Source organism: Cynocephalus volans, chromosome 12 (genome assembly GCF_027409185.1).
Source record: "Cynocephalus volans isolate mCynVol1 chromosome 12, mCynVol1.pri, whole genome shotgun sequence".
NCBI lineage: Eukaryota > Metazoa > Chordata > Mammalia > Dermoptera > Cynocephalidae > Cynocephalus > Cynocephalus volans.
In genome coordinates, this window is record NC_084471.1 from 22341757 (window position 1) to 22358836 (window position 17080).

The 17080-nt window shown below is 40.8% G+C and overlaps 1 protein-coding gene across 1 annotated transcript in view; it reads left to right on the plus strand.

Moving 5' to 3' along the window:
• Window positions 1-7599, plus strand: part of GNPTAB (N-acetylglucosamine-1-phosphate transferase subunits alpha and beta) — a 95453-nt gene extending 87854 nt beyond the window's left edge. Inside the window, exons 20-21 of the mRNA XM_063075651.1 lie at window positions 3971-4061; window positions 6202-7599. Of these exons, the coding sequence (XP_062931721.1) occupies window positions 3971-4061; window positions 6202-6279 (169 nt within the window). The 3' untranslated portion in view covers window positions 6280-7599. The remainder of the gene's footprint in view (window positions 1-3970; window positions 4062-6201) is intronic.
• Window positions 7600-17080: the final 9481 nt, after the last annotated feature.

The window sequence follows — 17080 nt, forward strand, 5'->3', positions numbered from 1 at the left end:
GGAAATCATTTCTCACAGAGCTTACAGTTGAAATCATGACCCAGAATAGATTTTTGGCAGGAGAGAGTTCAGAGAGAGTAGCAAAAGAGTCAAGAAAGGAAATTTGAGGGTGTTACACTTAGAGGGCCTGAGGAGAAAAAGAAACTCAGAAAAGATACTTCAAGCAACTCCTAATTACCTAGGAAAAAAGTGCAAATCACACTGATGTGGCCATTGTTTTTCTTTCTACTGTGCTTAATTTTGATTCTTCTTTTTGTTCAATCAGCTAATTTATTATCTACTGCAGTAATAATCACTACCAGTATTGAGTGTTTAGGTAACATGCACTGTACTAAGAGCTTTTCATGCACATTCTCATTTAACTCTTCCAACAACTCTGTGGCTGGTGCATTTTATCATCATTCTTCAGAAAGGGGGCCAAGGCATGGAGATAGGAAGTGACGTGCATAAGGTGTCCCAGCTCGTGACTAGGGGAGCCCACATGTGAACCCGGGCTGTCCATTTCCCGGAGCCTGGCTGAGCACACTGCTGAGCCTTAGTTGTCATCATGTATTTCATCAGAGCAGCTGCCCTATTTCTTGAGTACCTGCTGTGCTAGACACCATGCTGGGCAATATATTCACTCTACTCTCTACAATGAAAGGTATTGATGTTGCTACGTTACAGATGAGAACATGGTAATAGAAGGTGAGGAATTTGCTCAGGCTGAAGTAGCTGGCAAGTGGCCAATCCAGCCTGACTCCCAACCTTCTGCACATTCCACTGTATTCCAAAGCTGCTTTATATGTTTTCTTCATCTTTTATTGTACTGCCATTGACAACATTTAATTATAAAGATAATTTTCTCATTCATTTTGGGAAGATATTGACCCTTTACCTGCCTTCATTTGGCAGATACTAGGAATACAAAGAAAAAGGCACATGGTACCAGGCTTTGTGGTGCTCACAGTCTCTCCAGGGAGCCAGACACCAGGCAAATGGTTGTGATACAGTTCACATAGTGTGACGGTGGGGTTCAATGCTGTTGGTGTACAGAGGAGGGAACAGCTGGTTTTGTTAGGGGAAGGTGACATTTGGGCTTGGTTTTGAATTATGAAAATGACTTTTCCAGGTAGGAAAGGGCATTCCTGGTGGAAGGAGTGGCATGTGCAAAGGCACCGAGGGGTAAGACAGTGCTGTGCGGAGGGAAAGGAGAGATTGTGAGGAGCCATATCTGATTTACTTTTTTCTTTAGAGACCGAAGCCCCCAGGAGAGATTTATTTTTAGATATTTGTCATGAGCAGCCTTCATGGTTCGAAATGGTAATAGTAGTATGGAAGTTGAACTGGTGAGGAAGCTGTTTGGAGTGGGGCAGGGTTATCTGAGGACTGGAGGCAGGGAGGCAAGTTATAAGCATTTCAATAGTCCTGGAGACAGACAGTCAAGGTGTGAGCCAAGGACGCAGGGCAAGGAATAAAGAGAAGGCAGTAGACAGAATTGGGAGAGATTTTAGAGGGGAAATTGGCAGACCTTGGCAACTAGAACTCTTCAGACTCAGACAACACTTTGTTGTCCCATAGCCTGTGTGTCTTCTTAGCTCTTTAAACTACACATAGATTCTGAAAGATGCTGTAGACATTAGGGTTGACTGAGCTGGTTGTGACCCTATTAACAGACATAGGAAATATAGGAGGAAGAACCATGTGTGGAAGAGTACCGTTTTGGACATGTGACTTGAGGTGTTGGAGTTGGCTAAATGAGACAATTAGCATGTGTGTAGCTGATATCTATATATTGTTATTTTTATAAGGAGAAGTTGTTACTGAATTGTGGGTCTTGTCTTCCAGAAATGGCAAGGAATGGCTTCTCACTGTTTTCACGTGCCTTTAGCTCAAAGGAAAAAGATCTTTGGGTGGCTTTAAGTGTTACCTCTCCACATCTACTTTGTGACTAAATTTACCTTCACGGGCCCAATTGAATAAGAAAGGAGGGGACTTAAAAGCAGATGGAGAGGACTTTGATTTCCGTGTTGTAAAAATGACATGCATCAGGTATAGGATATGCTCTCTGCAGTCCCCTGATCTGGGGGCTTCTTGTTTCTCATCCTGCTTGGTTCCTGTGTCATCTCTGACTGCTGCCCCCCCCGACCCCCACCCCAGCCCTACTTCCTAGAAACTGTCCTTTTCCTCTTTCCCTTCATGAGCCCCCTGTCATCTTTCTCTGGTTTTCTGCTATGGCTTTCTTCCTGTTCCCACAGATGCCTTTCTGGGGTACAGCACGTACTGCATGGTAGAGCAGTCTGTCTGGTTATGTTCTCTCCTGCTAGACTGTGAGCCCTCTTCAGGGGCAGAGTCCACAGTGCCTCTCTAGCACACAGCAGTGCTCAGTGGTGATTCACTGACTGCTGTCCCGTAGCATGTGGTGGCTGCTGCTGCCTTTTTTTTCCTTTTTTTTTTTTTTACAACTGGCTGGTACAGGGAATTGAACCCTAGATCTTGGTGTTATCAGCTCTAACCAACCGAGCTAACCGACCAGCCCCTGCCTGTGGCTTCTTAACTCTTTAAATTACACATAGAATCTGAATGACACTGTAGGCATTACAGTTGACTGGGCTGGTTGTGACCCTATTAACAGACGTAGGAAAACAGGAGGAAGAACCATGTATGGGAGAGTGCCTTTCTGAATGTGACTTGAGGTAGAGACATCCACTCCCAAACATCTGTAAATGAGAATCTGGAACTCACCACAGAAGTCTGAATTTGGTGGTTATTAGCATATCTTCCAAACCTTATGTTAAACCTTTTTTATTTAATCTTCATAACACACTATTCATTATTTGTAAATTACAGATGAGGAGACTGTGCTGTACTGCCTTTATCCCCCAAATCCTATCGTCACCAGGTCCAATTGATTCTGTCTTCAGAGTGTCTCTTCTGTTGCTTCTTGCCCCTTGTTCTTTTCTCATGTCTGGTTAAAACCGGATTGGCTGTCTGCTTGTCCTTCCATCCTTCAGATGGCCACCATTTGTACCCTGATTGTGTCACACACACCCCCTCTGCCTCACCATTTCATCTGTTTTCCCACTACAGTACTACGTCCAAACCCCACCGCGTGGTCTTCCAGACCAGCGGCAGTTCCTGCCCGGCCTTCCCACGGCCTGGCTCTCCCTGATGCCCTGTGCCAGCTGCATGTGGCTCTGCAGGACACAGCGCGCCTCTGTCCCTGCCGCTGCTCCTTTCCTTCCTCAGCCACGGGCCTTTCCTCTCCCCCTCAAGGCGTGAAGGAAATGTCACCACCTCTGTGGTGCTGTTCTCATTTCTCTCAGTTTTCCCTAAGACTTGGCTTTTGATAATGCATATTGCTGTTCATCTTCTGTGATGGCTAGTTGTCGGCCGGCATGTCTGTGACACTCCTCAGGTTTGTACACACTTTGGAGCCAGGCCTTTGTCTTGTTCCACGGGAAATCTTTATCGAGGGACTGAGTGACTGAATGAATGTGAATGAATCAATAAAAACAAATGAAAGAGTGGTTTGGTTTTGTTTAAGAAGTGGTTTTTTTTTTTTTTTTTTTTTTTTAAAGATGACCGGTAAGGGGATCTTAACCCTTGACTTGGTGTTGTCAGCACCACGCTCACCCAGTGAGCAACCGGCCATCCCTATATAGGGATCCGAACCCGTGGCCTTGGTGTTATCAGCACCACACTCTCCCAAGTGAGCCACGGGCTGGCCCTAATAAATGATTTTTGTTTTTTGAAGTCCTCTCCTATGCTAGAATAACTTTACTAATTCAAGTGTAGTATTTAATATGACATAATAAAAAATCCAAACTCATGTTGGAAACGTATATTGTGTTAACATTTTAGAATTGCCTCTAGGCAATGTTTTTGTGTTTCACAACATTGTTTTTGTAAAACTAGTATATTAAAAACTCCTAACTAATGACAGTGAAACCATATAAAGGGGTACTTACCTGCTTTTCTCTCTGAACAGGAGGGTGTATCGAGACAAATTGAAGTTTTGGACTCATTGTGTACTAGCAACATTGATTATGTTTACTGTATTTTCATTTTTTGCTGAACAGGTAAGTTATATATTTTATGTGGGTATTAAACAGTGTTTCTTGGTACATGAGCATCTGAACCTTAAGAAAATGATATAAATTCACAACCAGAAAATTGCAATTTCTCCTGGTGGCTTATAGCTTATATATCAGTATGTCAAATATATTTGCTAAAATTCAGGCAGTCAACATAACAACCTTCTATTCATTGCTCTTCTAAATTCATTACCAGTTTTCTTTTTATCTAGGACTCAGTAGATTAGCTTGCAGACTTCAAGCTAAAACGGAAAAGATCTAAGTATTTTTAATTTAAAAAAAACCCCAGAATCCTCATCTGATACTAATTTTATATGCATCTCCAATTTTTCCCCTTTCTTTTAACCTTCCTATAGTAACACAGTGTCTTATCTTCAGACATGGCATGGTTCTGTGCTGTCCTGCTCGCACTGCCAGTCCCCCACTTGCATTTCTTTGAATTGCTGGTACTTCTCCTTCCCTTCTCCTTCCTCCCCTCCTCCTCAGCCCCTCTGTACCTGGGCTCGCCCCTGAATGAGCACACACACAGCATCCTTGAGGTGAGGGTCCAGAAGTAGGGGGGAGATTTGTGAGGTAAAAAGAAAGGGATAAGAGAATCCTCATGAGGCTCAGGTATGAAGTGCTCTGAAAAAAAAAAGGATGGATCTGGCGTCTGGGCCAACCTGACCCGTGAGGGGCAAGCGACCCTGCCCCAGCCTCTGATCAAGGTGACTCTTGAGTGGAGCTTTTCTAGATGTCGCTCAGGAAATGTACATCAGGTTTACTTACTTATGCCAAGAAGGAGGCACCTAAGTACTGAGAGCTTTAGGATAAATGACTGGGCTTCCTGTTGTAGATGGAAGGAAATTCAGAAAATGGAGATTGGGCAGGTGAGCAGGACAGCAACTTAACCTTCATCTGCTTCCCAGGGTCATAGAGATTGTTCTTCCTATTTGTTGCCATTGTTCCTGGCAGTTGAAAATCTTAGGACAAGAGCTCAGAAAGACTGTACCTGCTTTTAGAACAGGAGTCCAGTGAGGAACCGATGAGTGCTGCAAGCCAGCCTGGGATGGGGAAGGAGAGGGACGCTGGCTGAACGGAACTGCTGTTGGCAGCGGCAGGAACAGGAGGTTCAGTCTTTCCTCTGTGTTGTTTATATCAGCAGAGAAGAGGCAAGTAGAGAGGCAGGCAGAGGCAGAAAGGAAGGGAAGGTTAAATCCCCTCACTTCTCCAGCACCCTTCTCTCTTCCTACTCAAATCACACTCCTTCCTCCTGCCACCCCTACCACCCTCACAGCCAAACCAGCCATCACTGCCTCTTCATCCACTCCCAAATCCCAGCTCATCATTTAAACCTTGGTGGCTTATGCTTGGGTCAGCTCTGCTTCCACCTCTAAATGAATGAGGAGGCAGGTTTTCACGTTCGGGGAGAGGGAAAACAGGTTAAACAATAGCGATCCCAAATGGGAACCATAAAGTACACTTTTTTTCCTCATTGAAACTTTATTATAATAGTGGTTTAGTTTTCTACTTCAGATATATCATGAGTAAACTGTTTCTATGAGAAAAAAATATCCAAGTTCTAAGCTACCAATTTAGTAATGAACTTTTGCATTACAACACATTCATAAATGGGTATCACTGTATTTTCAAACAATTGTTAATGTATAGAAAAAACGGTGATAGAATTTTATTATAGGTGTTTGATTTTTAAAAAAATAATCCTATCTTACCAGTGCAGTCATTTTCAAACCCAAAGGCAGTGTCTTAATAGTTAAACAGAGCCATTGTCCTTCAATGGAAAGACTTAGCAAATGGACATTTTTAAAAATAAATATGCTTGGTAATAGCTGTATAAAAATCTGAGGTCATAGGTCTTAGAAAAATGAAGAACGGGCCAAAATAATTTTAATCTTTTTGGGTGTCTTTGTGGGCACATATCTAGACATATTGACCCTTACAGAGCTAAACAAAATTAGTGGTTGGTTTTGTTTTGGGAGAGGAATGATGGATACTTGTCTGTTTTTATGTATAAAACTGTAGAAATGATTAAGGTCAGATGGCTCTCAGAAAGAAAGTTTGATGCACTTATACTCTTCCATCAATATGAAGAATTAAAATTTATTTTATGTCTTCCATTATTTAGTTAATTGCACTTAAGCGGAAGATATTTCCCAGAAGGAGAATACAGAAAGAAGCCAGTCCCAATCGAATCAGAGTATAGAAGATCTTCATTGAAAATCGTCTACCTCAGCATTTACTGAGCATTTTAAAACTCATCATCGCAGAGATGTCTTTGTGATGTGATGCTTAGCCAACTTGGCCTGAAGAAGGAAAAACAACCAGTAACATACTGTTTTGTACCATGAATATAACCCACTGACCAGGAATTATTTAACCAATACACTGAAAACTTGTGTGTTGAGCAGCCCTGAACTGGTTTTATTTTTAAAGCATTTGCTCATGGATCTGTCATTCTCTTTTAAGCTCACCGGCAAGAGACAATGCTAATTTCCCACAGCAACCATTGCAGACTAACTTTAATCTGAAAAGCCGAGGCCAGCTTGGGAGCGATTGCTGAGAGACTGGAGTCGTTGCATTCCAAAGCCTTTTTCTATAGTTTTGTACTCTTTTTTCCTTTTTTTCATTTTCCATTTAAAAAATAAGTAGCTACTAAGTTAACTAGTTATTCTTGTTTCTGAAAATAATGAAATGGGATCTCTAAACATATTTTTATAGATGTTATTTAAATAATGCAGTAATATCACTTCCTGTTGGCAATGTCTAAATTATGGATTTTATTAACTTTTGAAACTGTAAGTGGTCTTAAGCCACTAATAACTACTGAATAGCTCATTGACTGACATTTGAAATACTTTGTGCTTGTTTGCTTCAGCCTATAAGAATACTGTGATTTTGTGTGCAGACCTAATTACAAAGGGCTAGAGTTAAGTAGCAGTGCTACTTACAGATGTAATTATGTTTGGGAAATGTACATATTTAAACAGAAGTGCCTCATTTTAGAAATGAGTAGTGCTGATGGCCATGGCACATGACAGTGGTGTCTTGTTTAATACTCTTAAGTATATTCCAGTAGCTCTCTCTCATTTGGTTTGTATAGAGCAGGGGTCAGCAAACTTTTTTCTGTAAAAGGCCAGATAGTAAATAATTGCAGGCCACATGTCTCTTTGTTGCATATTCTTCTTTGTTGTTGTTTAGTTGTTCTTTTTTTAAAAAAAACAACCCTTTAAAAATCTAAAAACCATGTTTTGCTTGTATCTGTAAAACAGGCCACCAGCTGGATTTGACCCACAGGCCATCGTTTGCTGTTCACTGAAAATTAGTATTTTTATGTATGGATAAACCCTGACGCTCAGCCATATTTTGTTTATATCATTATACAGTAGATTTTGGAGACCAGATTCCATGAGTCCTTTTTGAACTCTGACAGGTATTTTAGATCATGATCTCAACAGTATTCTTTCAAAATGGCACACATATTTTGTAAAAAGAACTTGAAATGTAAATACTGTGTTTGTGCTGTGAAGGTTATTATGTATTTCAAAAATTGAAGTCTTATAACAAGTTACATTTTGTCTGATGCTTTGATTTTCAAATCTTTGAGGGTTGAATTTATTGTATCCAAATTCAACAGTCACTTGCATGCCTGTACAGGGTATCAGGTTCTGTACTGAAAACTACTAAAATTAAGTGGAAAGTCATATAAGGAGAGATTAGTATTATAACATGTTACTTTATTGCGGGGGACAGGCTTTAAATGGAATTTATCATATAAAAATTTAGGGGGGTATCTAAAAGGGAAGAATTTATTCTAGAAAGGTTACAGAGAATTGAACATTTAGGTGTAATGGAGATTCCTGTGGTTAGATGAATATAGTCCACACCTAAATAGGAGCTTGATGAGGGGACAGATAATAGAATCATAGAATATTTGTAAAATCATTCACCGTTAGGACAGAGGAACCTCAGAAGTTGATGATAGTCAGATGGTCTTCAGAATATTTAAAGCCTCAGAACCATTAGTTCAAATGAGATCTTACAGAATGCCAGTATGTGTCTTGGTCCATTTGTGCTGCCGTAATAAAATACCCGAGACTGGGTAGTTTATAAAGAACAGAAATTTATTTTCTTACAGTTTGGGAGGCTGGAAAATTCAAGATTGAGTCACCAACAGGTCCAGTTGTCTGGCAAGGGCTACTCTCTGCTCCTAAGATGGCACCTTGAACTCTGTGTCCTCCAGAGGGGATTCCTCATATGGCAGAAGGTGGAAGGGAAAAGGGAACAAACTTCCCTTCAAGTCAAGCCCTTTTATATGGGCACCTAATCCCATTCAGGAGGGCTCTACCCTCATGATTTAATCACTCCTTGAAGGCCCCACCTCTTAATACTGTTACATTGGTGATTAGATTTCAACAAGAATTTTGGAAGGGCCACAAACATTCAAACCATAGCCGTCTGTTATACAGAAGAAGGAAAGAAGCCCATCCTGCCCTTCACCAGCATGGTGCCTCCAAACTCCCAGTCCCCACAGGTGGAGTTTCAAAATGACTATCTGGACCAAGCCTTACTTTTTATCAGCAAGGACATCAAGGCCAGGAGGATATGTGACTTGCTCAAGGTCTTAGAGAGAGTTAGAGGCAGAGGTGGGTTGGAACCCAGGTTGTTTGTCTCTTTTTCCTGACCCCACCAGACTGTGCTGCCTCTGCATGACAGTGGCAAATGTGGGTGAAGAACACACTTCCTGCCATCAGATGACTGAGGCTCAAGTCTTGGACCCTGTACATTCTTGCTGTGATTCAGATTTCTCCCCTGAAAGGTGGGAGGCAATCCTGGTGGCTGCCTCACAGGCTTATGGTGATGATTAAAGGAAATAACATATGTAGTGCACCCAGCACAATGCCTGGCAAATAGTCCTGCCTGGCAAATGTCAGTGATGATGATGTAATGATGAAAGTTTGCATAAAGGATTGTTATCCAGGCCAGAGATGAGGCTCCTAGTCTAGTCATTAGGGTGAAATGCTTACATTGCCCTTAGCTAGGAAAGCGGCACATTGTCTAATTAAAAAGAGTTTTGTTGGGGTTTTTTTTCCTACTTTATTTCCTCAAATGTGTTCATTTTAAAAATAATTTGTACATATACCAGAAAGTATACAAATAATGACTAACAGATAAAGGATTTAAAAGTACAGTGTAGTCACTATTCACGTTAAAGTATTTAAGGAAGAAACAGCACCAATCCCACACAAATTCCTCTAGAGAGTAGGGGAAAAAAGGAAAACATGTAACTTATCCCTGAGGTCAGCACAACCCCAGCACCAAAACCTGGCTCAGATACCATAAGAAAGGAAAACTATGGGCAATTTACATTAAAAGAATCACACACAATAGCAAGCCAAATTCAGTTAGTCCTCGAAGGAATAACACTTTATGGTCAAGTTGAGTGCACTCCAGGAATGCAAGTTTGGCCCAACACTTGAAAATCAATGCAATTCACCACATCAGCAGTCCCCAAAAAAGAAATCACATGATAATCTCAACAGATCATTTTTTCTTTAAAAAAGATTATGAAAAGTTAGAAAGTTGAGGGACTAGCACTATGAATTCCCATGTGTTCAACAGTTATCAAGACTGCCACATTTGATTTTAAGGTTAATCCCAAACTTCATGGTGACAGGAGTGCAGAGCCTCGTTAAGGGGAGGTATAGGGGGCTTCTTGTCAGTCCAATTGCTCTTCCCTCCCATTTACCCTAAGAAAAGCTACATCTTATTGAGCACATTCTATGTGCTAAATGGTTAATGTTCATAATCTCATTTCCTCCACACCACAACCACATCTTACCAATGAGGGGACTGGGGTCTAACTAGGTTTAGTGCCTTGCATATAAGGTCTCACTATTAAGTGGCAGAGCCAGCTTTTCAACCCAGATCTCTACCAAATTCATTCTTAGCCAGTAAGTTACACTTGGATGAGAAGAGGCAAATCTAACTCAAACTGCTTAAGGTAAAAACAAAGAGGAGTACAGGAGACCAATACTCTTGCAGGACTGTTGCTCAACACCATCCATCCCTGCCTCTCTTCTTGTCAACTTCTCTCCCCATGGCAAGGACATGGCTGCTTCCGGCTCACATAGCCCAGAGAGTCAAGAGGTTTCTGGCTCCAATATAGAAACACTTGCTTTTATAGGCAGATGGGGAGGGGAGGTTTTAACATAATCCTATCAGCTTAACTGTCAAGAGCATGCATCCTGTCTCAATGCCGAGCTATTGCAATCACGCAGTGTTCACGAGCGCTGAAGCTCGTATTTGGCCAATAAGGGCTAAGGCAAGGTTCCCGCAGACACTCCCACCCTACTTCCTCCCGGCGCCGTCTCAGGCGGCCACATTAATACGCCCTTGTGAGCCATAATGGCGCCACTTGTAATGTCCCTCAAGGTGGCGTTAGTTTTTAAGGCCCGGCAGAATTTTACCAAGAGATTGAGGGAACAGGTGCTGGGCTGACAAAAACACTAGCAAGCCAAAGTCAGTTATTCCCTGAAGGAGCAACATTCCAGCTTCACAGAATAAAGACTGGGTGCATGTGGAAGACCAAGTTCCTGGATTAGTTACTCAGATTGAAGGCAAGCTGCCATACTTAAAAGCAAATGGAAGAATCAAATCTGTTAATTAGAATACAGTGAACCTTGTAAATTTTTTGTTATTGAAAGGATCTGAAGACATTTTTGTAAGGCACTAGTAAAGCACCTGCCACATCAAAAATGTTCCCTCAATGGTAGCTATGATGATTCTTCCTTGTTTTTCTTCCCCTGCGAGCCTCACTTTGGGCCTTACACTGTGTCAGACAAGTCGTATTTCCCCAAATGTGCTGTTCACTTTTATGCCTCCACACCCTTGCAGATGCTGTTCTTATTGCTTGACCAGGCTTTACCTTCCTTATCCATTTGTTAAACTACTACTCATACCTTAAGGTCCATCATCAGGATTCATCTATTGAGAAATTTTCTAAGATTATATCACCTGAGTTCTTTGAGACTGAATAAGGACACAAGGATGAAATACTCAGTCTTTCAAACAACTTTGACAAGATTCTACACCACTGGTTACTAAAGAAAATGGGAAAATGTTTCGTCAAGAGTCCAGATAACTGGAATAAATGAGTGAAGATCTATATGAAGTATTAACAATGTGACCTTCTAAGAATTAGTACTGAGACAAATCATGAAAGATTGTTGTATCTGTTATAAATTATCTATAAATTACCTGTTGAGGCACATGGTAAAGTCTCCAGGTAGACTCTTTATAGTAGTAAAATGCAAAGGTGATGGATATCAATCTTGGGAAACTTTTACCATCAAAAAAGAAGAGAAATGATAGATAATCTCAGTAAGGGTCACTGTAGGAAAAAAAAAAATCCAACTCGATCTTTATGATGACATAGTGAATGGTGTGTATTATAGGAAGGAAACTGTTACTTAAATTAGGCAGTCTAAAAGTGATCAGAGTCAATAAAATCCTGAAGCCTTTGCTTGCCAAATCTTAAATAAAAGAAGTAAAATATATTATTTGAAACAGAAAAAGGGCTGGCTGGTTAATTCAGTTAGATCGTGGTGTTATAACACCAAGGTCAAGGGTTTGGATCCTCATACTGGCCAGCCGCAAAAAACAAAACAAAACAAAAAAGCCCAACAACAAAAACAAAAACAAAATGCAGAGCTGGTGGCAAACTAAGGCAGGTACAAAAGTTGAAATATATTTTTTAATTATTTGGGTAAGAATACATATATGCACAGAAAAAAGGAGGAAAGGAAGTAATACCCCCAATTTAAAATTGTGTATTGTCTCTGGGTAGTGTGATTATGGGTGAATTTCATTTCCTTCATAAATTATATCTTCAAAAAATTGTTTTGCTATGAATATTTGTTACTTTTATAACTAGAACAACAGTTTGCCATAAATTTTAGGTAAATTTATAATGGCCCATATTAAATTTTTAGTGGAAACTTGAATGCTTTTTATTGGCTAGGCTCAGGAAGGCTAACTGAAAATCCATAAAATGCCTTTGGTTCCATTATAAGAAACTTTGTGTGATGAAATAGTCATCCCAATTCTTGTGTTTTTATTTAGTTGGATGAGAATTTGAAACTTGAGTATAGATGAATTCTCATTTGGAGCTAGAAAAGTCAAAGGATGACATAATCCAATCTTGAATATTCAGGGAGCGGATAAACCATTCATATCCTTTGTCCTTTATTTCCTTCCTGTTTTTCATTTTTAAGTTTCCTAACAATTGAGAAAATAAGGTAATGGTGTTAGTAAGCCACCAGATGGAGATGTTAGGCCGTACTTTTTTTTTTTTTTTTTTTTTAAAGCTGACCAGTAAGAGGATCTTAACCCTTGATTTGGTGGTGTCAGCACAATGCTCACCCATAGAGCGAACCGGCCATCCCTATATAGGGATCCGAACTCGTGGCCTTGGTGTTATCAGCACCACACTCTCCCGAGTGAGCCCTGGCCAGCCCCTTGAGCTGTCCTTTTTAATCTGACCAACTAGTGGTTCCAAACTTTAGTGGACATGAGAATAACCTGGAGGGTGTATTTAAAATGAAGATTTCCCAGTCCCCACACAGAGTTAATTTGGTAGGCCATGGATGGAACCTGGGAATCTGCATTTTAACACACCTTTATTTCCCCTTGCCTTCCACCTACCATCTCCACCTCATCTCCCCTCAAATGATCCTGACAGGCTGGTCCGTTAACCACACTTTTTTTTTCTTTTTTCTTTTTGTGACCGGCCGCACTGCGCTCAGCCAGTGAGCAGCGCACCGGCCATCCTTATATAGGATCCGAACCCGCGGGCGGGAGCACTGCTGCGCTCCCAGCGCCGCACTCTCCCAAGTGCACCACGGGGTCAGCCCCCGTTAACCACACTTTGAGAAACTCTGATATTTGAAGTCATGTGCATATATGAGAACATTAGGGAAAGAGTGTAAATTGAGAAGAGAACTGAATAAAACCAAATCCTGGGGAACTCCAATATGTAAGGGTCCTTTGAAGGAGAAGGAGCTCACATAGATACTGAAAAGGTGGCAGAATGCTAAGAGGATAACAGGAGAATGTGAAGCTAGGCAAACTGAAGGAAGACAATCGAGGGAGAAAAAAAGAGTTTTGATCAGTACTTTGTTCCTTATTTTTTTATTTTTATTTTTGGTGGCTGGCCAGTATGGGGTCATGGGGATCCAAACCCATGACGTCAGTGTTTTAAGGCTGTGCCCTAACCAGCTGAGCTAACCAGCTAGCTCAGGCAAATAGTGTTGACTGTTGCTGAGAGTCAAGTGAGATGAGGACCAGAGATGTCATTTGATTTAACAACATGGACGTCACTGGTGACTTTAGAGCAAGAACCCTTTTGGAGGAGTGGTGGGGGCCAAAGTTGACTTAGAGTGGCTTAAAGGGTACATGGGAGGTGAGGAAATTGACGCAACAAGCTTAGATATTTCTTTTTTAGAACTTTGATTGCTAAGAAAAAGATAGGAAGCAGTAGTTGGTTTGGAAATAAGGCCCAAGGATTTAAGTTGTGAGAGATATAAGTATTTGTAAATGTTAATGGGAGAGATGGAGCAAAGAAAGAGAGGCTGAAGATATAGAGGAGAGAGAAATAATGGATAATGTAAGATTCTTGGAAGACAAGAGGCCAGGGAACCCAGAACACAGGAGGAGGGACATCTCCCTAGTCTAAGAGGAGGAAAGGATGGACAGGCAGGGTGTAGGTTTGAAGGCAGAAGTTTTGGGGGTTTCAGTCTGAACTACTTTCTCTGAAAATCATACTCATAGAAAGAGGGTCAAATACTGAGGGTAAAAGGAGAGTTGAGAAGGGAAGTAACAGGGCTGAGGTTTGAATAGAGCAGAAAAGCCTTAATATGGTAATTGGGGAGAATGAGTTGGCCAGAGCAAAATGGGAGGATTTGAGGCCACATTGGACCCAATTGAGACTGGAACGCATAAATGTAAAGTGATACAAAATTGCCCTATTGGGTAATTTTCTCCAGAGGCACAGGAGCAGGGGCAGGCAAAGAGAAAGTTGGGTTTTTGCACAAGTAAGATTTTGTCAGACAAATGCAGTGAAAGCACAAAGAGTTGGTTGCAAGAGACTGACTGAAATGTTGGAATTTGAATCTAAGACAAGAGGGGGGGCCTTGTGGATAGAGGAAAAGTAAAAAGGTAATGGATTGGAAATCCCGATGAAGCTGGCAAATGGCTGTAGTGGCGGCAGATGACTGAGCTGGAAGGGGAGGAGGTAGTGATTTGAGAGCAGGATCTTTGAAGGAGAGATTTTGAAGGTGGAGCAGCTTCAGGTGTGGCCACAGGAGTTGGGGGACTTTGAATGGAGTGCAGTGGCAGGTATTTTAGATGAGGACCTAACAACCTGAGAGGCCAAAGGATGAGGGCAGGAGTCGGGGTGAGAGGACCCTGCCCAGTGGCAAAGTGTTCAGTGAATGGACAGGGGAGGCCAAGAGGTAGATATCGAGGCTGCTTGAGACATCTGCTTAGAAGATTAGCTTTCCAAGTTAGGCTTTGATTCTTTTTAACTGAGACTGCTAGGCGTGTCAGGGTGCTTTCAGAAAGGAAGAAGGGGTGAAGAATAGAAGGGTTAGGTAAATACAGGACTTGCCACAATACTTACCTTAAGATTATCTTTATTTGTTATGCCAGTGTGATCCACTGACCACCTGTATCTAAATCACCTGGGAGTGCACGTTAACATACTTTATCCTCACGTCAGACCTAACAAACCAGAATCTTCCTGCAAATTTTGATGCACACTACCATTTGAATTTTGAGAACCACTAATTTATGCACTATAGGAGATGGTCTCTTTTTTGTTGTTATTCTGGTCCGCATGAACTCTTCAATGGGTTTATTATCTCATAACTTTTAGTCGCACTCCCAAATGTCAAAGGTGGTGCTTTACTTTGTTAATTTATTTTGAAATACACATTAAAAACAAGACCTTTACAAAGGGCTTTCTTGTATTATACAGTCAACACTCTACAGAATATTTTTTGTACTACTGGAAGATGCCAACACTGCTAGAAATCACTATGGACTACTAAAGATGGGACTTATTTCAAGGCAGCAAAGTATGATAGAACAGTGACAAATACAGGGTGGGGAAGAGCAGTGTAGTGAAACATACCGAGGTTGTAGTCCTAGCTCAACTATGTAGCTCTGTGATCTTGGGTAAATATTTATCTTCTTCTTTTTTTTTTTTTTTAAAAGATGACCGGTAAGGGGATCTTAACCCTTGACTTGGTGTTATCAGCACCACGCTCAGCCAGTGAGCGAACCGGCCATCCGTATATGGGATCCGAACCCGAGGCCTTGGTGTTCTCAGCACCGCACTCTCCCGAGTGAGCCACGGGCCGGCCCAATATTTATCTTCTTTGATCCTCAGTCTTTTTAAATGATAAGGTGGGTTTATACTAACTCCCATCTAGAGGGTTCTATGATCATTAAATTAATCATATGCATGAAAACTTTCAAAGGACAGTAAAGCTTACACAAATGCTTTTATGCATAAGTAGTGATCAACTGAATTCTAAATTCTAAATCTGCTTCGTCAGAATTATTCTATTTTCTAGCATGATTAAAGTGAGATGGAATAATAAGGTCTCTTTGGCAAATAGATTAATAAAGTATAGTGAGTGGAGAAAAGCTGTACAAGACAGTGGTAGACCAAGAGAGGAGTACCAACCAAGGCTACAGAAAAGACAGCAGAGCTGTACAAAGCTGGCATGAAACAGCAATGGTGTCCTTGGGAAAACTGCAAGAAGCTCAGAAAGGGGAGTTAAACAATTTAAGAGGCTAAAGGTCCTTGTATGACAGAAAAATAGGTTGGACCTTCTTGTGAGGGTCTGAGGAACTGCTGAAGGATCTAGACATCATGGTGTAAGGCTAATAACAGAGGATTTAGAGTTAGACAAACCTGACTCAGAATTTCCACTCTATTGCAGGCTGTTTTCTTAATCCTTGAATAAGGATAATAAAACCCATGTAGTAGTTTTTGAGAGAACTAGAATGCATATAAAGTGCTTGTCATATGGAATGGGATGGAAAAATAGTAGCTACCATGATGGTAATTATTATCATCGGGTCATCATCATCACCATCATTGGAGACTATGATCAAGTATTGGCTTTGGAAAGATCACAAGCAGCAGGGCGGAGAATTGGATAGCAATAGAGTAGAAGAGAAAAATGGTCTAAATTAGGGCAGTGAAGTGGGAAGGGGGATGAGAAGTCCTGTAATAACTACAGCTGAGTAGTTTTAGTAATTTTTAAGTTTAGTACAGAAATGAAATTCTTTGACTTTCAACATTATGGCAGAGAGACACTGAAGAGCTCTCTGGCTTCAGTATAACTATGCCTGTCTTTGGTTAAAATATACTTTTCAATGCATTTCTGAGCTTACAGAAAGTAAGGGAAATAGAAAATTCAGAAGTTGATCTACCTCCTTATGGAAATATAATGTATAATGTATTTCAAATCAGTAGGGCAAAGATGGGCTTTTTAGTAAATGATGTTGGGATAACTGGATAATCATTTAGAAAAATAAAATTAGATCTGTTCCTCACGCTATATACAATTTTGTCTGCCCTTCAGAGTTTACATTCTAATGGAGGGTGAGGGAGACAAATAAAGCAAATAAACAAATTACATACCACAATAAAAGTGATAAATGCTAGGAGAAAGGAATATATAGAAGGGAAAAGAAAGACAAGAAATAAGGTTCAGACTTTGCAAATACAGTATCTAAAAATGGGAGGAGAGAAAGCCTCATTGAGATGACTAGTGGATTTGAGCAAAGACTTGAAGGAGAAGGGAGCAAGCCTTAAGTATAAACTTAATTCCAAACTAGATAAGGTCAGTTCAGATAGGGAAAAATTACAAGTCAATGTCAGTCATGAAAATGAACACAAGATGCTGAAAAACTAAACACAACAATGTGCT